General features: G+C 37.4%; 1 protein-coding gene across 1 annotated transcript; it reads left to right on the forward strand.

Moving 5' to 3' along the window:
• On the forward strand, window positions 14,805-16,545 carry LOC109228510 (putative nuclease HARBI1). Its single transcript, XM_019393617.1, has one exon. It carries the CDS (start codon window positions 14,882-14,884, stop codon window positions 16,388-16,390), a length of 1,509 nt encoding a protein of 502 aa, XP_019249162.1. The 5' UTR covers window positions 14,805-14,881; the 3' UTR covers window positions 16,391-16,545.

The following is a 19,536-nucleotide window of genomic DNA, read 5'->3' on the forward strand; positions in this document are numbered from 1 at the left end:
CCGTTCTACGTCGACCCGTCCTACCCCCCGACCTCGTACGCGTGGCGNGGGCGGGCCTGGGGATCACCTGATGCCTGAATCATAGGGACCGAGGACCCCTGCTGCTGAGAGCTGCAGAAGCTCGAGGGCAATACCTGGCAATATCGCCTCGTGTCGCCACACGTATAACAAGCCCTCGGCTGCTGAGAATAACGGAGTGGTGGTGCGCTGATAGGTGCTGATGGTGAACTGAAAAGCTGCTGGTCAGAAGACTGCGGCTGAGAGCCACGACCACCTGAAGTACCATGTGAGACCTGTAGGGCTTACTGGAAGGGTCTCGGAGGATAGCCTCTACCATAAAAATCCCCACCTCCAGACGAGGTACCACTGAATCTACCTGCATGACGGGGTCTCTTATCTGACCCATGATCGCCTCCCCGTGCAAGAGTCATCTCAACTCTGCGGGCCGCATTGGCCGACTCCTGAAAAGAAATCTCACTACCAGTTCCCATAGCCATCTGGAGACGGATCGGCTGAATCAATCCATCAATAAACCTCCGCACAGTCTCTCTCTCTGTGGGGAGTATAACAACAGCATAGCGTGCCAGATCAATGAACCGAGTCTCATACTGTGTGATTGTCATAGAGCCCTGCTGGAGGCGCTCGAACTGCCTGCGTAGTGCCTCCCGCTGAGTAACTTGGAGAAACTTCTCCAAAAACAACTCCGCGAACTGATCCCATGTCAATGCTGGAGACCCTACTGATCTAGATAGGCAATAGTCCCTCCACCAAGTCTTGGCGGATCCTGCAAGCCGGAAAGTGATGAAGTCGACCCCATTGGTCTCCACAATACCCATAGTCCTAAGGATCTCATGGCAGCTGAATAAGAAATCCTAAGGATCCTCTGATGAAGCACCGCTGAATGTGGTGGTGAAGAGCTTGGAGAACCTATCAAGCCTCCACAAAGCATCTGAGGACATAGCCGCTCCATCGCCGGTCTGAGTCACAATACCCGGCTGAACTGCCACCGCTGGCTGAACCACTGGAACCTGAGCCTGGGGAGCAACCTGCTCCGGAGTACGTGTAGCAGGAGTCTGAACCCCTCCTCCAGCCTGAGAAGTGGCTGGGGCTACTGGAAGCAAACCCGCTCTAGTGACGCTCTACACAAAGCCTACCAATCGGACCAGAGCGTCCTGAAGAACTGGGTTGGCTATGAACCCCTCCGGGACCTGAGCTGGGCCCACCGGAGCTGCTGGGGCTGGAGCCTCCTCATCATAATAAACATGAGGCTCCACCTCTGGAACTGCCGCTCGGGGATGAGCTCTGCCCCGGCCTCGGCCTCTGGCACAGCCTCGGCCTCTGCCCCTCGCAGGAGCTGCTGCTGGGGGCTCGAGGTGCTGCACGGTGGAAGAGGAAGCACGTGTTCTCGCCATTTGCGAAAGAACAGAGTAGAAAGACAATCAGTATTTGAGAAACAGAATCGCACGACACGAAAGAACAAAAGTGAAACTTTTCCTAACTCTGTAGCCTCTGGGGGATAAATACAGACGTCTCCGTACCGATCCCTCAGACTCTACCGAGGTTGTCCGTGAGTTGTGAGACCTATGTAACCTAGTGCTCTGATACCAACTTGTCACGACCCGGATTTCCCACCATCGGGAGTCATGATGGCGCCTACCATCGGAGCTAGGCAAGCCAAACACTTAAAACATTTTTTTACTGATTTCATTCAAACAATACAATAAACGAGAACAATAAATAAGCGGAAAATATTAGATTAATACAACTGAAAATCAAAAATACGGAAGTTTGAAACATAGCTCTACCTAGAGTCTGGTGTCACTAGCTCACGGACTACTATAGAATGCTAAAAACAAGTCTGAAAGGAAATACATAGTGTTTGTTCGATACAAGGTAAACAAACTAAAACATAGAAGGGACTTTGGCCTGCGAACGCCCGCTAGGCTACCTCGTGAGTCCCTGGACTGAAGATAGCTCCCGAAAATCCTACTGCTGCGGTCCAAAAGCTGCTCCCTGATCTGTGCACAAAAATGCACAGAGTGTAGCATCAGCACAACCGACCCCATATGCTGGTAAGTGCCTGGCTTAACCCCGACAAAGTAGTGACGAGGCTAGACAGGACCTACCAAAAACAACCGGTACATATATATATACATAAACAAGAGCAACGGAAATAATAACAGAAGATATCAAGTAAAGCTGGGAAGGGGGCATGCTCGGGGATAACAAATGAAGACGAATTATTAGAAATAACATCAGAACTACTCCGGGCTTCCATGATATATATATATAGTGGACGGCGTGCCACACGATCCCATATTATAATACATAAGTGGTCGGCGTGCCACACGATCCCATTTCATAACATATATAGTGGTCGGCGTGCCACACGTTCCCATTTCATAATATATAAGTGGACGGCGTGCCACACGATCCCATATTATAGTATATAAGTGGACGGCGTGCCACACGATCCCATACTATAGTTCAAAATATCTGACTTTGTAAAGAAGGCCCCATTAGGGAAATTCGGCAACATAACACTTTAACCCGGCAAGGGTACAACTAACAGCCCAAATATCCCGGCTAGGGAGAGTACATAATAATAGTCTACACGTCCCGGCAAGGGAATAATCATAACACATCCTCTTTTAAATCACTTCTTTCTCCACTATCACATTCTTGTTCGAGCCAACGCTCCAAAATATACCAATCACAATTCTTCCTCAACCGTTCACATTATATGAAATTTATCGAGTAAACAGGGAAATTGTGTCACATCATTCGAATTACAAGCAATTAAGACTCACGGTCATGTTAGACTCCGGTGCATAGATAACCGTCACCATGTCTATACACCATACTCCACATTTAGCAAGTAGCAAATAACATCCTAATCCTATTCCCTCAAGCCAAAGTTAGAACAAACACTTACCTCGGTCCAAAGAATAGCAATCAACCCTCAAATACCGCCTTTCCTCTATAATCCGACTCCGAAACAATGGTATCTAGTCATAATTAGTTCAATAATCTCAATAAGGGCTCAAAAACATAATCTCATAGCCTAGAAACGAAATTCCCATCATTCTTCCAAAAACACCAAAATTCGTTCACCGGTCCCACATGGTCCAAACACGAGGCTCGGACCAAAACCCAATCACCCATAACCCCACGACTTCAAACATACAATTTATTTCAAGTTCGACCCCAAATTGAGGTTGAATCACCCAAAATCCCCAAAACCCTAGCTCTACCCAAAACCCTTAATTTCTACTTTGATTTCATAATTTAGGTCTAGGAATTCAGTAATTAATGAAGAAGAGTGAAGGAATTAGGTGGGAAATTACTTACCCAAAGACTTTGGTGAAGAAGAGCTTCAAAAATCGCCCCTAGAGCTTGGAGAAGACAAGTTTTATGAAGAAATGGGAAAAATCCCGTAATGGGTCTGTTTTGAGCTTTTAAAATTAACTGGGCAAAAATGCCCTTCGCGTTTGCGGGAAAGGAGCTGCGTTCGCGAAGGGTTAATTCAACAGACCATCGCGTTCGCGATGAGGAGGCTGCGAACGCGAAGAGAAAGACTGGGGGGGTCCAGGGAAATTAACTACGCGAACGCATGAATTAGTTCGCGAACGCGAAGAAGGTGGAACTAAAGCTACGCGAACGCGGGAATAGGTTCGCGAATGCAAAGAAGGGGACCCGGCCAGCATCGCGATCGCGTAAGGGCGACCGCGAACGCGAAGAACAAACCTGGCCTGCAACAGCTGAAGGAAAACCTGCTATATTTCTAAGTGTAAAATCACCCCGAACCACCTCCAATTCACTCCCGAGCCCTCGGGGCTCCTAACCAATCACACACACTAACTCAATAACATCCTACGAACTTACTCGAGCGATCAAATCGCCAAAATAACATCAAAATCCATGGATCAAGCCTCAAAATCATCATTTTCATTTCAAACTTCTTAAACTTCTAACTTTAGATATTTAGGTCCGAAACACGTCAAATGACATCCGATTTCGACCAAACTTTACAGAAAGCGCTTAACACCTATTTAAGACTTGTACCGGGCGTCGGAACCAAAATACGAGCCCGATACCATGGTCTTTTAATCAATTTTTATTTCCATTTTCCTTACGAATTTCAGAAAAACAATTTCACAGAAAAATTCATTTCTCGGGCTCTCGACCTCGAAATTCGACTCCGGGCATATGCCCGAGTCTCATATTTTTCTACGGACCTCCGGGACCGCCAAATCACGGGTCCGGGTCCGTTTACCAAAAATGTTGACCAAAGTCAACTTTAGCAATATTAATATCAAAATTCTTCAAATTTTTCACAAAGTTCACATATTTCAACATAAAAGCTTTCCGGCTTCGCGCCCGGACTGCACACGTAAATCGAGGTAACTAAAAGCGAGGTTTTCAAGGCCTCGGAAGCACGGAAATAGAAAGAAGTCCGGTGATGACCCCTTTGGGTCGTCACAACCACTAGACCATTTTTGTATTTTATTTTAAGACTATCTTTTATTTCATTTATACTCTATAATTGCATTTTCGCGCGAAAATAACCGAACGATGTCGGTCGGTATTATTAAAAACTAATTACGGACCGAAATAATTCGGTTTTTAAAATGACTGGCCGAAATCGGTCGGTTTTTTGAATACTGATTTTGATTTATTTTAAATGAAAAACCGACCAACTTTGGTCGGTTTCTTGAACAATAAATTTTGCGGGATGCAAAAATAATTTTATGCATTTCTGCGCCAATAAACCGGCCATAGTTGGTCGGTTTCGTAAAAAGAAAATTTAAAAATGAAATATTTTTAGAAAACCGACCGGCTTCGGTCGGTTTTTCGGCTGATTTTTTGACCGATCGAGGTTGACCGCAGTCTGTTTTGACCGAATTTCTAGTAGTAAGTACCATATTTTATAAAAGCGCAGGTCGATGAATAAGGCATCCCGTGTTCACGCAGCGTCTGGAAAAGACCACATCCCAAGAGGTATAATGTAAACAACCTGACCTATTGCAACATTAAACGTTACTTCTACAGCTCGAACCCCGTGCACAAAACAATTTTACTATTGTTTCAAGGCTCCCCTTCTAATACCGGAATTTATCTTCTTTATATTAGCCAGCAGTCGATTTATGAGAGGTAGCCGCATGTGTTCTAGGACATAATTTTCCCTAATATTGTGGGCTCACTAAGAAGATCACTCTTCTGTCATTAAAAAGAAGTTAAGAAAAAGAATAGAATATAAATGAAAAATAAAAGAGAGAGTTAATTCATTCGAGGCACCGACCATCATGATACAATGAGAATCATTTTTCGTTGAAATTTATGAAGAATATAAATGAATCAATATAAATGATCCTGTTTAGTGAGTTCTGCTCCTAATTACTTCTTGATTGGAGTTAATTAATCAAAAGATCATCTAACTTGTGTTTTACACTATAGCAAATTTTGGAAAAAAAAGATAAAGGAGAAACTTTAATGTGCCAAATAAATAATATTACGATATCATATGGTATAAACTACTTATCTATATTCCTTGACTTCTAATTAAAAAAATGACCAAGGATATCTGGTATCTCCTTTCTATGTTATTTTCTGCTCTAATCTCTCGAAGCAACCTATAAATAATGTGTATATTGTTATTTATCTGTATTGTTGTAAGTAAATAAAACAGTAATCTTTCTGAAAAATAAAACAGAAAGTTAGTAGAAACAATTCTGAAAAAATAATATTCGAACTTCAAAATAATTTTTGAAACGTTGAAGGAACAAATCGAGCCCACTGAATATACAGTGTGTCCTTAAGGAAATTATTCCCCTCAAGTACCCGAGGTTATGGAATATATCCTCCCAGGATAGAAAGATTTAACTCACTGGAGTGTTGGTACCAAAAACGCCGATGATCAGCGAACCACTCGATGGCAGCAAAACACACTGGAATTTTAGTGCAGAAGAAGAAGAAGATAATCAGAAAATTTCGTAAGTAAATATTCTGGGATTTGAAGGCCTATTTATAGCCAACTTGGTGATGTTTCTGAAGAGGTTTGCAACCTTTCAGAATAGTCATGATTGTTGAAACAGGTGTGACCCTCTGAAGAGGTTTGCAACCTTTCAGAACAATCATGGCTGTTGGAACGGGTGTGACCCTATGAAGAGGTTTGCAACCTTTCAGAATAGTCATGGGAAAATTTAAAACGAATTTAAATTAATCCGGGAAAGAAAAACGGGCTAAACCGGACCGAGTCGCGGGTTATCCCTCCATTTCTTTTCCCACCATTTTCCATTCACACATCTTTTGTTATTATTTATTAAATAACAAACTCAACATATATTACCAACGTTTTTCACAAATATTTGATTATCAGTTGCTTACCCGCCTCTTAGATATTTATAAATAATTAAAAAGTAATGTTGTAAAAGTAGTTAGTGTCCCACACTTAATTAATTGTCGATTAGTAACATAAAAATACTTTAGGGGTCAAATCAAATCTATTTTCTCTGGAAAAAGCAGCAAGCGGACTTAAATAGATGTATGTGATCTGGCAATTTGTAATTATGTTATAATATTATAGAATAAGATATGAATAAATTTAATTAATTCGTTTTATCACGTGGTTATATATGCTTTGTGTGTAAAGGAGTTATTTTCCAATAATTGAGAATATGTTGTCATCAATTAATCACGCTAATGTTGTCACACAAACATGAATTGACACCATAAAAAAGAAAAACAAATATTTTGACTTCTCAACGACCTATTCTCCCAGAGTCATTAATTGCTGAATTGAAAATACTTGAATTTTAAATCCTAATGTAAGGGAGCTTTGGTTTTATTGTCTATTACAAGTGTCATTTTAATTATATGGTAATTTTCATTAAAAAAAATGTACAAAGGAGACCAACATATAAAATACAGAAGGTCTTTATATTTTGGTTATTTTCTTTTATTCAAATTGTAACTAGTCATAACAAATTATGCAGTGTAAGGTTAGACATAGAAGAGAGTGTGGCTTAATCAATTTGTCAATATTAATATGATTTAATATGAACATTGAATGCTAGTAAATTTTTATCCCTTTTTTCATCTTGAAAATAAGATGTATTTTGATTAAATAATATGGTAGTCTCACTTTGGCAATTATAAGTGTTAAGGTAAATTACTTTATTTGGTCAAACACCAGTATATAAATAAGAAATTATTATTTATCTAGTAAACTCACTATAGGGGTGTCAATGGATATTCGAAAACCGACTAAACCGACCGAATCATACCGCACCGAACCGATTTTTAGGTTTCTTTTAAAAAAATCGTAGGTTTTTATATAAAACTATAACCACACCGATAATCAGGGTAGGTTTTTTATTTTATAAAAATAAACCGAAAAAATACCGAATCGTACCGATAAATTTTACATGTGAAAAATATATTTATATAGTAAGTTTAAAAATAATAATGCATTAAATTTTTCTTTGGGCCTTGGAATTATGTAAACCGTTACAAGCCAACAAGTAATTAAACTCTAAATACTAATTTCTAAAACCTATTATGCTACTTCTACTTAAACTAAGTTATTTCAAGTATCTTAGCAAGACACAAAATATTCTAGCGATTATGAGTAGCAAACTGCAATGTATTGAATATGTTTCCTTTCATATAATTTAGATTTATCTTTATTAATCTTCTATAGACTTTATTCTTGAGTCCTAGCTTGGTTAATATCTTTCCACTCACGTGATTTATATTTTCTTTGCCTTTACTTGGTTTCTTTTACGCTGTTGTAGAATAGTTGATGGATCTATACTCTAGCCATCTTTTTTTAGTTCATCACCCTTTAAACAGTAAAATTGTCTAGAGAGTTTTGTTACGTCCTATAAAAGAACATATGTTATCTACTAGTGAATTTTTCATAGTATTTAAAAAAATACTGAAAATTAACCGATCCGTACCGATATCGAAGAGAAACCGACATGATTGGGACGGTTTCGAAAAGTCTAATTTTGATTATACATAATAGAATAACCAAAAAATTGGTATGGTACTAATTTTATAAAATAACCGGCCGAACCGAACTTATCTATTATACAATTTATCTACAACTTATCTACAATTTTAATACATTATTTCTACTCAGTTATATACAACTACAATATCGTACAACTTAGATGCAAATTTTATACAAAATTTATACAATACGTCCTTTGTATATTTTGTATCTGATTTATACATGGTAAAAACAAATTTCATAAAACTAATTATATATGATACAATTTATCTACAAGTTATCTACAATTTTCTTACATTATTTCTACTCAGTTATATACAACTACAATATCATACATACATATATATATATATATATATATATATATATATATATATATATATATATATATATATATTAACAACATAATATAATTTTTCTATAATTTTACTACAATTTCGTAAATATAACGTATATCATGTCTTCTTCTTCTTCTTCGAATTTCAATCTGAAATTCGGCCAAAATCAAGTGTAATCTTCACCGAAACATCCTCAAAATTGAGATATAAACTCCAAACTATATTCCCAACTGTTTGCAACAACACCCAATCCAAAAAAATAATGATTTTTCAAAATCCAAATTCGAATTCGAAGCTTCAAAGTTTTTTAATGGCTGTCAATGGTGGAATTGCTGCTCTCTTTTCCTTTACTTTACTTTTACTGAAATTAGGGATTGAGAGATAGAGAGAGACGTAGAAAGAATTCCCACTTCGTTGGAATAACACCTAATTCAAACAAATAATTTACTTGGGGTGAATTATATAATAAGATGCAAAGTTCAAGTTATCAAGTTATGTTATTTTTAAATTAGAAAGGTGTCTGTCGGAATGAACTAATTAAAGAAAAAAAAAACTAAGGCTGTATCTATAATTTTTAATGTTTGTTTGCTTGTGCTTAAACTAGAAAACGGTGAAAAAGAAAACAAACAAAAATATTGTATTAAATAACAGTCTCCTTGTACCAGAGCCAGAGGTCAGAGGACCTTTATCGGAATCCTAAAGTTCACAACTGTTATGAGACAAAAGAAAAAAGAAGCTAAAAACCATGGAGAATTATGAAATGTTTTTTTTCTTACGACGACTAAATTTGAAAGTGAAGAAAGATTTAGAGTTTTGGAGATATGCGGGTAGGGCAGGCTTGGAGTGGCTGACTGAGTTGTTTAATGTTATCTTCAAGACAAAGAGGATGCCTGATGAGTGGCGGTGGAGTACAATGGTTCCAGTGTACAAGAACAAAGGGGATATCCAGAATTGTAACAACTATAGGGGTATCAAGTTACTAAGTCATACCATGAAAGTCTGGGAGAGGATGGTGGAAATGAGGATAAGGAGGGCGGTGTCTATATCGGAAAATCATTTCGGGTTCGTGCCGGGCCGTTCTACTACGGAAGCTATCCACCTTATCAGGAGGTTGGTGGAATTATACAGGGATGGGAAGAGGGATTTGCATATGGTGTTTATTGACCTAGAGAAGGCATATGACAAGGTCCTTAGGGACGTCCTTTGGAGGTGTCTGGAGGTGAAAGGTGTGTCGGTGGCTTACATTAGGGCGATAAAGGATATGTATGATGGAGCTATGACTCGGATTAGGACTGTGGGAGGTGACTCAGAGCCTTTTCCGGTGGTTATGGGATTACACCAAGGATCTGCGCTCAGCCCGTTCTTATTTGCTATGGCGATGGACGCACTGACATACCATATCCAAGGAGAGGTGCCATGGTGTATGTTGTTCGCTGATGATATAGTTCTGATTGATGAGACACGAGGCGGCGTTAATGGGAGACTGGAGGTATGGAGGCAGACTCTAGAGTCTAAAGGTTTCAAGTTGAGTAGGACTAAGACAGAATATGTGAAATGTAAGTTCAGCAACGTGACGGGGGAAGCGGATGTGGAAGTTAGGCTTGACTCACAGGTCATCCTCAAGAGAGAAAGTTTTAAGTACTTAGGGTCAATTATCCAGGGAGATGGGGAGATCGATGGGGATGTTACGCACCGTATAGGGGTGGGGTGGATGAAATGGAGGTTAGCGTCTGGAGTCCTGTGTGACAAGAAGGTGCCACCGAAACTCAAAGGTAAGTTCTATAAAGCGGTGATTAGACCGGCCATGTTGTATGGAGCCGAGTGTTGGCCAATCAAGAATTCACATATCCAGAAGATGAAAGTAGCAGAAATGAGGATGTTGAGATGGATGTGCGGGCACACTAGGCTGGATAAGATTCGGAATGAAGATATTCGGGAGAGGGTGGGCGTGGCTCCCGTGGACGACAAGATGCGGGAAGCGCGGCTTAGATGGTTCGGACACGTGTGGAGGAGAAGCCTAGATGCACCGGTTAGGAGGTGTGAGCGGTTGACTTTGGCAGGTTCGAGAAGAGGCAGAGGCCGGCCTAGGAAGTCTTGGGGCGAGGTGATCAGGCAGGACATGGCGCGACTTCAGATTTCCGAGGACATGGCTCTTGATAGGAATATGTGGAGGTCGAGCATTAGGGTGGTAGGCTAGGGGGTAGTCGAGAGTTCTTCCCTCTTTGTACCGGGTAGTCTGTTAGAGTTTCGTTAGGTTTGTTAGCGGTCTTTGTTGTATTCACATTGGTGTTTTGCATAGTTTTGTGTTATTGTCCTTTCACTTATTTGTTGTGGTTATTTTCTTTCTGGTATCTTTTATTGTTACATGTCTTTTCTCTTATTTCTTTTCTGATATTATTGCCTTTCCTGTTGAGTCGAGAGTCTCCTGGAAACAGCCTCTCTGCCCTTTTCGGGGTAGGGGTAAGGTCTGCGTACACTCTACTCTCCCCAGACCCCACTAGTGGGATTTTACTGGGTATGTTGTTGTTGTTGTTGTAAGAAAGATTTAGAGTGATACGTGGGGGAGGGTGATACGTGGGGATGTGGAGAGAGAAACGTGGGGTGTGGAAGATGCGTTAGAGTTATTTTAGGACACTAATTATTATCATTGATTCCCTTAAAATGTACATAAATGGTAATTGGGTATATAAAATGTAATTATAGTAAAACTTGAGTAGGGAGGGTAATATAGTTTCATATAGTGTATAGAAATGTAAAAATCTCATTTATAAAAGTGCTGCCCGATGAACAAGGTATTCTGTATTCACGCAGCGTCTGGGAAGGACCACACCCCAAGAGGTGTAATTAGGGATGGGAAACGCGGCGGGTCCGCTCGGATATGGACGGGTCGAAAGCGGGTAATGAAAAAATAGATAAATTATCCGACCCGACCCATATTTAATACGGATAAAAAATGAGTTAACCGGCGGATGATATGGATATCCATATTATCCATGGCTTCTTGAATATGATCACTTTTGGGAGAATTCCTAATCTCCCAAACTTAAGGACTCCCAATTTGAGGATTTACAAATATAAAAATTAAACTCATTAGTTATCCAGTGGTTATCCATTTTCTAAGGGGATAATATGGTTCTTATCTATATTTGACCTGTTTTTAAAAAGTTCATTATCAACCTATTTTGTAATGGATTATGGATGGATAATTTTTTATTTTTATTTTTATTTTTTTTTATCATTTTTCCACCTTTAGGTAGAATGTAAACAACCTAACCTAATACAAGCATTAAAGGTTATTTCTACTGTTCGAATCCGTTCACAGAGACAACAGTAGTATTGATTTTATCTTCTTTATATTAGTCAGTATCACTAGTTCCAGTCGATTTATGAGAGGTAGCCGCATTTATTCTAGGACATAATTTTCCCTAATATTGTGGGACTCTTTTGTCATTAAAAAGTTAGGAACGAAAAAGAATAGTATATTAATGAAAAATAAAAGAGAGTAAATTTTATTTTATGTCTCACAAATTGACACGAGTTGTGTGAGACCTCTTTTTTTTTCTTACGGTTGTATGGTCTCAGAATTTTTGTGAATTCAAATGTGTAAGATATGTGTCCACAAATATGTGAGATAAAAAGAGGCCTTACACAACTAATATAAGTTGTGTGAGGCACAAAAAAAAAATCACTCTGTTACAATGAGAATCATTTTCAGCTTGACGACTTTCCATTGAAATTTGTGAAAAATATAAATGATCCTGTTTAGTGAGTTCAGCTCCTAATCACTTCTTGACTGGAGTTAATTAATCAAATGATCATCTAACTTATAGTTCATCCCTTTCTTTTTATGTAAATTCTTTTGATTGGATGTTGTGGAGGTCTAGTATTACGGTGGTAGGCTAGGAGGTAGTTGCGTCTAGCGTTACCTTGTACTGTTGTGAGCCTAGTCTGGTATGTTTTTGTCTGAAATAGCTAGGGGCATTGCCGTGTCGTACTATTTTCTCTTTTTGGTGCAGGACCTATCTATTAGCCATCATTTTTGTTTTGCACTTTTCTTTTTGCATTTTATGTTCCTATTTTTCCTATGATTTCTGTGGTGAAACTAATATTCTCTCCTTTTTACTTTTCTTATTATCTTGAGCCGAGGGTCTTCCGGAAACAGCCTCTCTACTCCTTCGTAGTAGGGGTAAGGTCTGCGTACATACTACCCTTCCCAGACCCCATTTGTGAGATTTTACTGGGTTGTTGTTGTTCTTTTGATTGGGTATAAAGTTTAACACAATCTTTTAGACTTTATAAATTTTAAACATGCCACATTTTTGTGGCTATAAAATTATGTCATTAAAAATAAAATATTAAATTAAAATTATTTCAAAATATAAAACAAGTCCTTTATTGGTAAAAACTCAAAAATAAAAAATTTACATATAATAGTAACTTTGCAATAAAATTACTAGACTAAATTTTTGTTACTTAAATTTAAATGTGTACGTTTTTTAGATACTTCTTTCATCCCAATATGTGTGACACTTTTTGTTTCTTAAAAGTTAAATTAACTAATCTTCAAAGTTAAATTGGATTAGATCAACTAATATTTTAAAATTAAAATTTAGATATTCATGAATTAAACAAAAAATATTATAACTTATAATTTTTCTAATATCAATATGATGAAAATTACATTTTAAAATGATGATCAAAGTTTACATAGTTTAAGTATCAAGAAGCAAAAAGTATCATATAAATTACAGCCTTCCAAATAAGAACTGGCCAACCCGGGTATATCATGAAGTTACAAATGTTGTACCTATGAACCAACCCCTAAAGCAAAATTAGGATAAAGAAAATAATTTGACCGGAAAGCCTTAATACACCAAAATGCTTAATTAAAATGTCACATCATTAAAAATGCCAAATAAATTTGCCATGTGAATCACACACTAGACTAATTTTTACCTACTTATCACTCTCAAACCCAAATGAAAAAAGAAGACCCACCATTTCCCCTCTTATTTAAGGAAAGTTCCTTCTTACTCGCTCAATTTCCAAACGTGGCCTTTAAAATGCAAAATGACACTGTATAGTAAAAATAATAGTCGAAAAAATATATAAATTTTATATATTTTTTGGATATATATATATATATATATATATATATATATATATATATATATATATATATATATATATATATATATATATATACACATTTTGTATGTTATATATAAAAATTATACAAATTTTATACACTTTTTCGACTAATCTTCAAAGTTAAATTGGATTGGATCAGTTCAATACAATAACAACAACAACCCAGTATAATCCCACTAGTGGGGTCTGGGGAGAGTAGTGTGTACGCAGACCTTACCCCTACCCTGAGGTAGAGAGGCTGTTTCCGATAGACCCTCGGCATCCCTCCCTCCAAGAACTCGGGTTGCTCACCACTAGAGCAACTCACTCTTGTCTAAAAATAAAATATTTTAAAAATTAAAATTTAGATATTCATGAACTAAATGAAAAGTACTATAAGTTACTTAATTTTTCTAATGTCAATATGATGAAAATTACATTTTATAATGATGATCAAAATTAACATGGTTTAACCCTCAAAAAGTAAAAAGTATAGTATAAATTGCGACAAACAACCTTAATACACCAAAATGCATAACTAACATGTCACATCATTAAAAGTGCCAAATAATTTTGCCATGTTAATCACACACTACACTAATTTATACCTACTTATTACTTTTTTTTTCACCTAAAAAAGTATTTTGAGTTCAAAAGAATCATATTTCGGTTTCGGACTCTTTTTTGTTTCTGTCCAGAACGTGGGAGGAAAAGGAAGGGGACGATACTTATATAGGTATAGCGCAGTTTATTACTGCGTTTTATATAAAAGCAGTAACAAACCACACTTTTATAGCCATCTTATCAGCTTCCAGGTAAATAGCGGTTCATTAAGGCGTTTTATATAAAACTTTAGTAACAAACCGCGCTTTACCTTAACGTCCCAAACGGCCGTTAAGGTAAAACGTGGTTCATAACCGCGTTTTATATATTTTGATAACTTTTTTTTTTCTACCTAAAAAAGTATTTTGAGTCCAAAAGAACCACATTTTGGTTCTGGACTCAAAAAAGAAGACCCACCATTTCCCTTTTATTTAAGGAAAGTTCCTTCTTACTCCCTCAATTTCCACACGTGGCCTTTAAAATACATTTTTAATTTTTTTATATTCCTTACTTCCCCAACCGCGTAAAGCTTCTTTAATTAAACTGTACACTTGCTCCTATTTTATCCTTTCTCATGTCCAAATCCAACCCCCAACCCCCACCCCCACCCCCACCCCCACACCCAGAAACTTCCTTAACACCGCGTTACACACGCTTCCTTTTACTAAAATGGCCGCGTCTGCACCATATATATATATATATATCCAGACCTACATTTTCATTCTCTTCAATTCATTCTTCTTCGTCTTCACGTTTCTCTTCAACTTTCACACCTCAAATTTCGGTTTTTCTAATGGAAATTTCTTCTTTCCCATTTCCTACACCGGAGGATTATCCTTCAAATTTCTTCAGTTTTTTTCAAGATTTTGACTTTCCTACTACTGATAACACTACTGCTACTGTTTTTGCTTCTGAACCGCTGCTGAAGAAGCGAAAAACTGATGATTTTGATTTCGATTCGATTGTAGAAGAAGGTTCATTAAAAACAGTTGAAGATATTTTGAGCAAATTCTTAGGATTTGACAACGAAGAGGAGAAAATTAACACACAATTCGATTTTTCATCTCATCAACCTACACAGCCATTAGTAAATCAATCCGTTTTCGAGTTGAATCAACAGAAAATGGATTCTGTTAAGCCATTGACGGGTAATAACAAAAGAAGTCGTCAAAATTCAGCTGAATTCATTTCAACATCAGAGGATTCTACTGGCGGCGGCAATTCCCAGCCGCCTTTACAACAACGTCGATTATGGGTTAAAGATAGGTCAAAAGCGTGGTGGGAACAATGTAATAGCCCTGATTTTCCAGAAGAAGAGTTTAAAAAAGCGTTTAGAATGAGCAAAGCGACTTTTGATATGATATGCGATGAATTGGAATCTGTAGTAACAAAAAAGGATACAATGCTACGTCAAGCAATCCCTGTTCGTCAACGCGTAGCTGTTTGTATTTGGAGATTGGCTACAGGCGAACCACTTCGCGAAGTTTCTAAGCGTTTTGGGCTTGGTATCTCCACTTGTCACAAGCTTGTTCTTGAGGTTTGTACTGCTATAAGAAGTGTACTTATGCCGAAATTTTTGCAATGGCCAGATGAGAACAAGATGAATCAAATTAAACAAGAATATCAGATGTTTTCTGGTATACAAAATGTAGGCGGATCGATTTACACTACACATGTTCCGATTATTGCTCCAAAGGTAAGTGTAGCTGCTTATTTTAACAAAAGACATACAGAGAGAAATCAAAAGACTTCGTATTCGGTTACAGTTCAAGGTGTTGTTGATCCAAAAGGAGTTTTTACAGATGTTTGTATTGGTTGGCCTGGTTCAATGTCTGATGATAAAGTGTTGGAAAAATCAGCTCTTTATCAGAGAGCAAATAGGGGATTATTGAGAGATGTTTGGGTTGTTGGAAACTCAGGATTTCCATTAATGGATTGGGTTTTAGCTCCGTACACTCGGCAAAATCTTACTTGGACTCAACATGCTTTCAATGAGAAAGTTGGTGAAATTCAAAGAGTTGCAAAAGAAGCGTTTATGCGAATGAAAGCTAGGTGGAGTTGCTTACAAAAGAGAACTGAAGTGAAACTTCAAGATTTGCCTGTTGTTCTTGGAGCTTGCTGTGTATTGCATAATATTTGCGAGATGAGAGGTGAAGAATTGAATCCAGAACTGAAGTTTGATCTTTTTGACGACGAAATGGTTCCAGAAAATATAGTCAGATCAATGAATGCTGTGCAAGCTAGGGATCAAATTGCTCACAAACTCCTACACCATAACCATGCTGGCACCAATTTCCTATGAAAAAAATATGTATTTAACTTTCCTAAAATTTTGATTTAAAGGGGCAGAGGGTGATTTTTTTTCATGGCTATTTGATGTCATGTTATAGAATAAGTACCATACTGTAACTCTTGTAGAAGATTCATTTTTATTATAAAGGATTGCTTTACAACATGCTTTGGGTGTAGTTATTTGAAACTTCCATTGCTGTTACATTATCTATATTTTGCTTCTTTTGTTTATAATCTTTGAACTATATAGCTCTAACTTATAACTACAAATTATTTGAACCCCATGACTATTTCATAATCTGTACATCAATGATAGTCTTGGGACATTTGTTGTTACTGAAGTTTTAGACCCTAATAGTCAATTACCTCACTGATTCATGTTTATATGACAGTTGATTTTTCTAGTCTTAAAAAAGGCTTTTCTTTTGACAATCACTTCATAGATATGGCCAGAAGGAGAGCCTTGGAACAACGGTCACATTGTCTTCGGAGACCTATAGGTTACAGGTTCGATATATGAAATCAGTCACTCATGCTTGCATCAGGGTAGGTTGCCTACATCACATCCCCTTATGACGCGGCCCTTCTCCGGAACGGCATGTTTTGTACACCGGACTGTCCTTTTTTTCCCATAGATATGGCCGGTGGGCACGGTTAGCTGAAATAACAAAGGCCAGTATTTAGGTTGACTCAATTTCATTTTCATGTTATTGTTACGTTGGTTCCATAGAATAGGACAGCAGCAACCAACAATATGTTGGCTGCATGCCTTGTTTGAAAAATACTCTGCAATTATGAGGTATTTAATTCTGATTGAACTACTGGTAATTGGTCAACATGCCAGGTTTTTTCTTGAGGAGCTCGAGCCGTGGAAACAGCTACTAATGCTTGCATTGCTTCTTGAGGAGCTCGAGCCGTGGAAACAACTACTAATGCTTGCATTGCATTAGGGTCTACATCACACACTTGGATCGTTTGATAGGATGTATAAAAATAAAGCTGAATAAGGTGTATTAGTAATGCAGGAATTAATAATGCATGGGTTAATAATGCAAGCATTAGTTATGTAGAGATTATTTCTTATTCATTGTTCGGTGTGGTGTATTAAAAATTAAAATACACACATAATTTTTAAGAAAATTAGTTATTTACAAAAATTCCCTCCATATTCTTTAGTTTTAAGGGACTTTAAGGATAATTTTGTCTTTAACCATGCTAATACATGCATTAAATGCCTTGGTATTGCTAATACCATGGTTTGCTATGCATTAGCTATACAGAGGATAATACCAAATATGATGTATAACTAATACTTGCATTAGTTAGGCAAAAGGGCCTCCGGGCCACTTAAACTTGTACCCGTTTGTCAATTCGGTAAATGAAATTACAAGTTTCCCATTTAAATACTTGTACTTGACGGATTGAGTACCAATAAACACCTCTGACCATTGACCAAGCCTATGTGGCAACAATATGTGTGACGTGGAAATAGTTGCGCATATCACGCAAATCAGACGCGTGAAAGCAATTTGCTTGAGTAATTAAAAATGAAAAGAAAAGATAAAAGTTAAAAAAGAATAAAAAATTCACAAAACCCTCCCGACACCCCATCTCCCCATCCCCTTACCCTTTCTTTTCTTTTCTTTTCTTTCCCCTAAAATCACAAGTCCTTCTATTTTTTTTTTCTCCATCTCCATTAGAGGCTTTGAAGTTCTTCACTGTAAAGCAATGGTGGATCTATGCTCCATAAAAATACCTCAAATAAACCAATAGATGGCTTCCCAAACATCACAATATCTCCTAAACCAACTAACCTTTGTCTCCTTCCCCATTAAAACTACTGAAAAATACCCAAAAACACATCATCTTTAGGAATCAAAATAGACAGTCATTTTTCTTCACTAAAAGCTTCACTGCAAAAAATTAAAATGAATATCATCTTTAATTTTTTCTTGTTTGAGGGATTGTCCATGGCAAATAAAAATGGGTTTGATCTTGAAATGGAGAGAGATGAGAGAGAACACAAAACACTTGAGGTCCTAAACAAGATAATGTAGAAGACACGAAGCCCGTCAGGATCTTTACTGGTCTGCACATCCATCAGTGAACCAATCTTAGATGTAATGAATGATATGTGCTCATTCCCCATCACTATCTCAAGCTCCTGCCTCCTAACTCTATCGGATTTAGTCCAGTTGTTATGATTTAAGAGGTCTTTTGAGAGAAAGGATTTTAAGATGAAGAGAATGGAAAAAAAAATTAATGATGGCTGAGTATTGAATATGATGGAATGGTGGTGGATCGGCAGGAGCTTTGACTATGAAGAAGAAGAAGACAAAAATTAATTTTTTAAAGAGGAGGAGAATAAAAATCTGGTAAAATAATTTTTCTTTTAAAGTAGGACCCATAGATTACACATGTCAAAGAATAAAAGGCTTAGTATATGACGTGTCAGTTATGTCGGATGTGTTTATTAGTATTCAGTTAACCAAATAGAGGTGTCCAAATAAAAAAAAATAAAAGTTTATACACCGGGATGACAAATCGGTACAAGTTTAAGTGGCCCGGAAGCTATTTTGCCTATTAGTTATACATAGGTTGAAAAAGTGTACCAAAGAAGGTATTACTAATACACAAAGCTAATGCATGCATTATTTTCTCTGATGCACTCTACCAAACGACCTCTTATAGTATGACTCATCCATGAATCCTATGTGAATACGAGATACTATATGCATTGAGCTATCTTTTTTTCCCTCTCTAATTCAGCTGAAAAATGCATTTTCTGAGCCATGGTGGCTTAACATTGTATTGATATTGGCCCTTGTATGCACACTGTATTGTTTTGATACTTTTTTTTTTGACAAACAGGGATATCTTATATATATATATCACTAAATAGTAGAGGTAGAGGTAGTATTGTTCAGATTGCCCGGGAGGGGGGGGGGGGCATCACCTACTTGGCTATTACAAACCAATAACATGTCCCTTAGGACATTTTGGTTACCAAAAGCTGCTAACCTAGAACAAACATCCTTGTAATTAAGGAACCTAATAGCATAAGTTTTTCCTTCACAGTCTGATTTCATGAAATTAGCTACAAAATACGGAGCATAGTAGGTAACAATAGTATCCCTGTTGTTGCTGTTTCCCTTT

Source organism: Nicotiana attenuata, chromosome 7 (genome assembly GCF_001879085.1).
Source record: "Nicotiana attenuata strain UT chromosome 7, NIATTr2, whole genome shotgun sequence".
NCBI lineage: Eukaryota > Viridiplantae > Streptophyta > Magnoliopsida > Solanales > Solanaceae > Nicotiana > Nicotiana attenuata.

Coding starts and splice junctions, on each gene's coding strand:
- LOC109228510 (XM_019393617.1), top strand. CDS start 14,882: ATGGAAATTTCTTCTTTCCCATTTCCTACACCGGAGGATTATCCTTCA.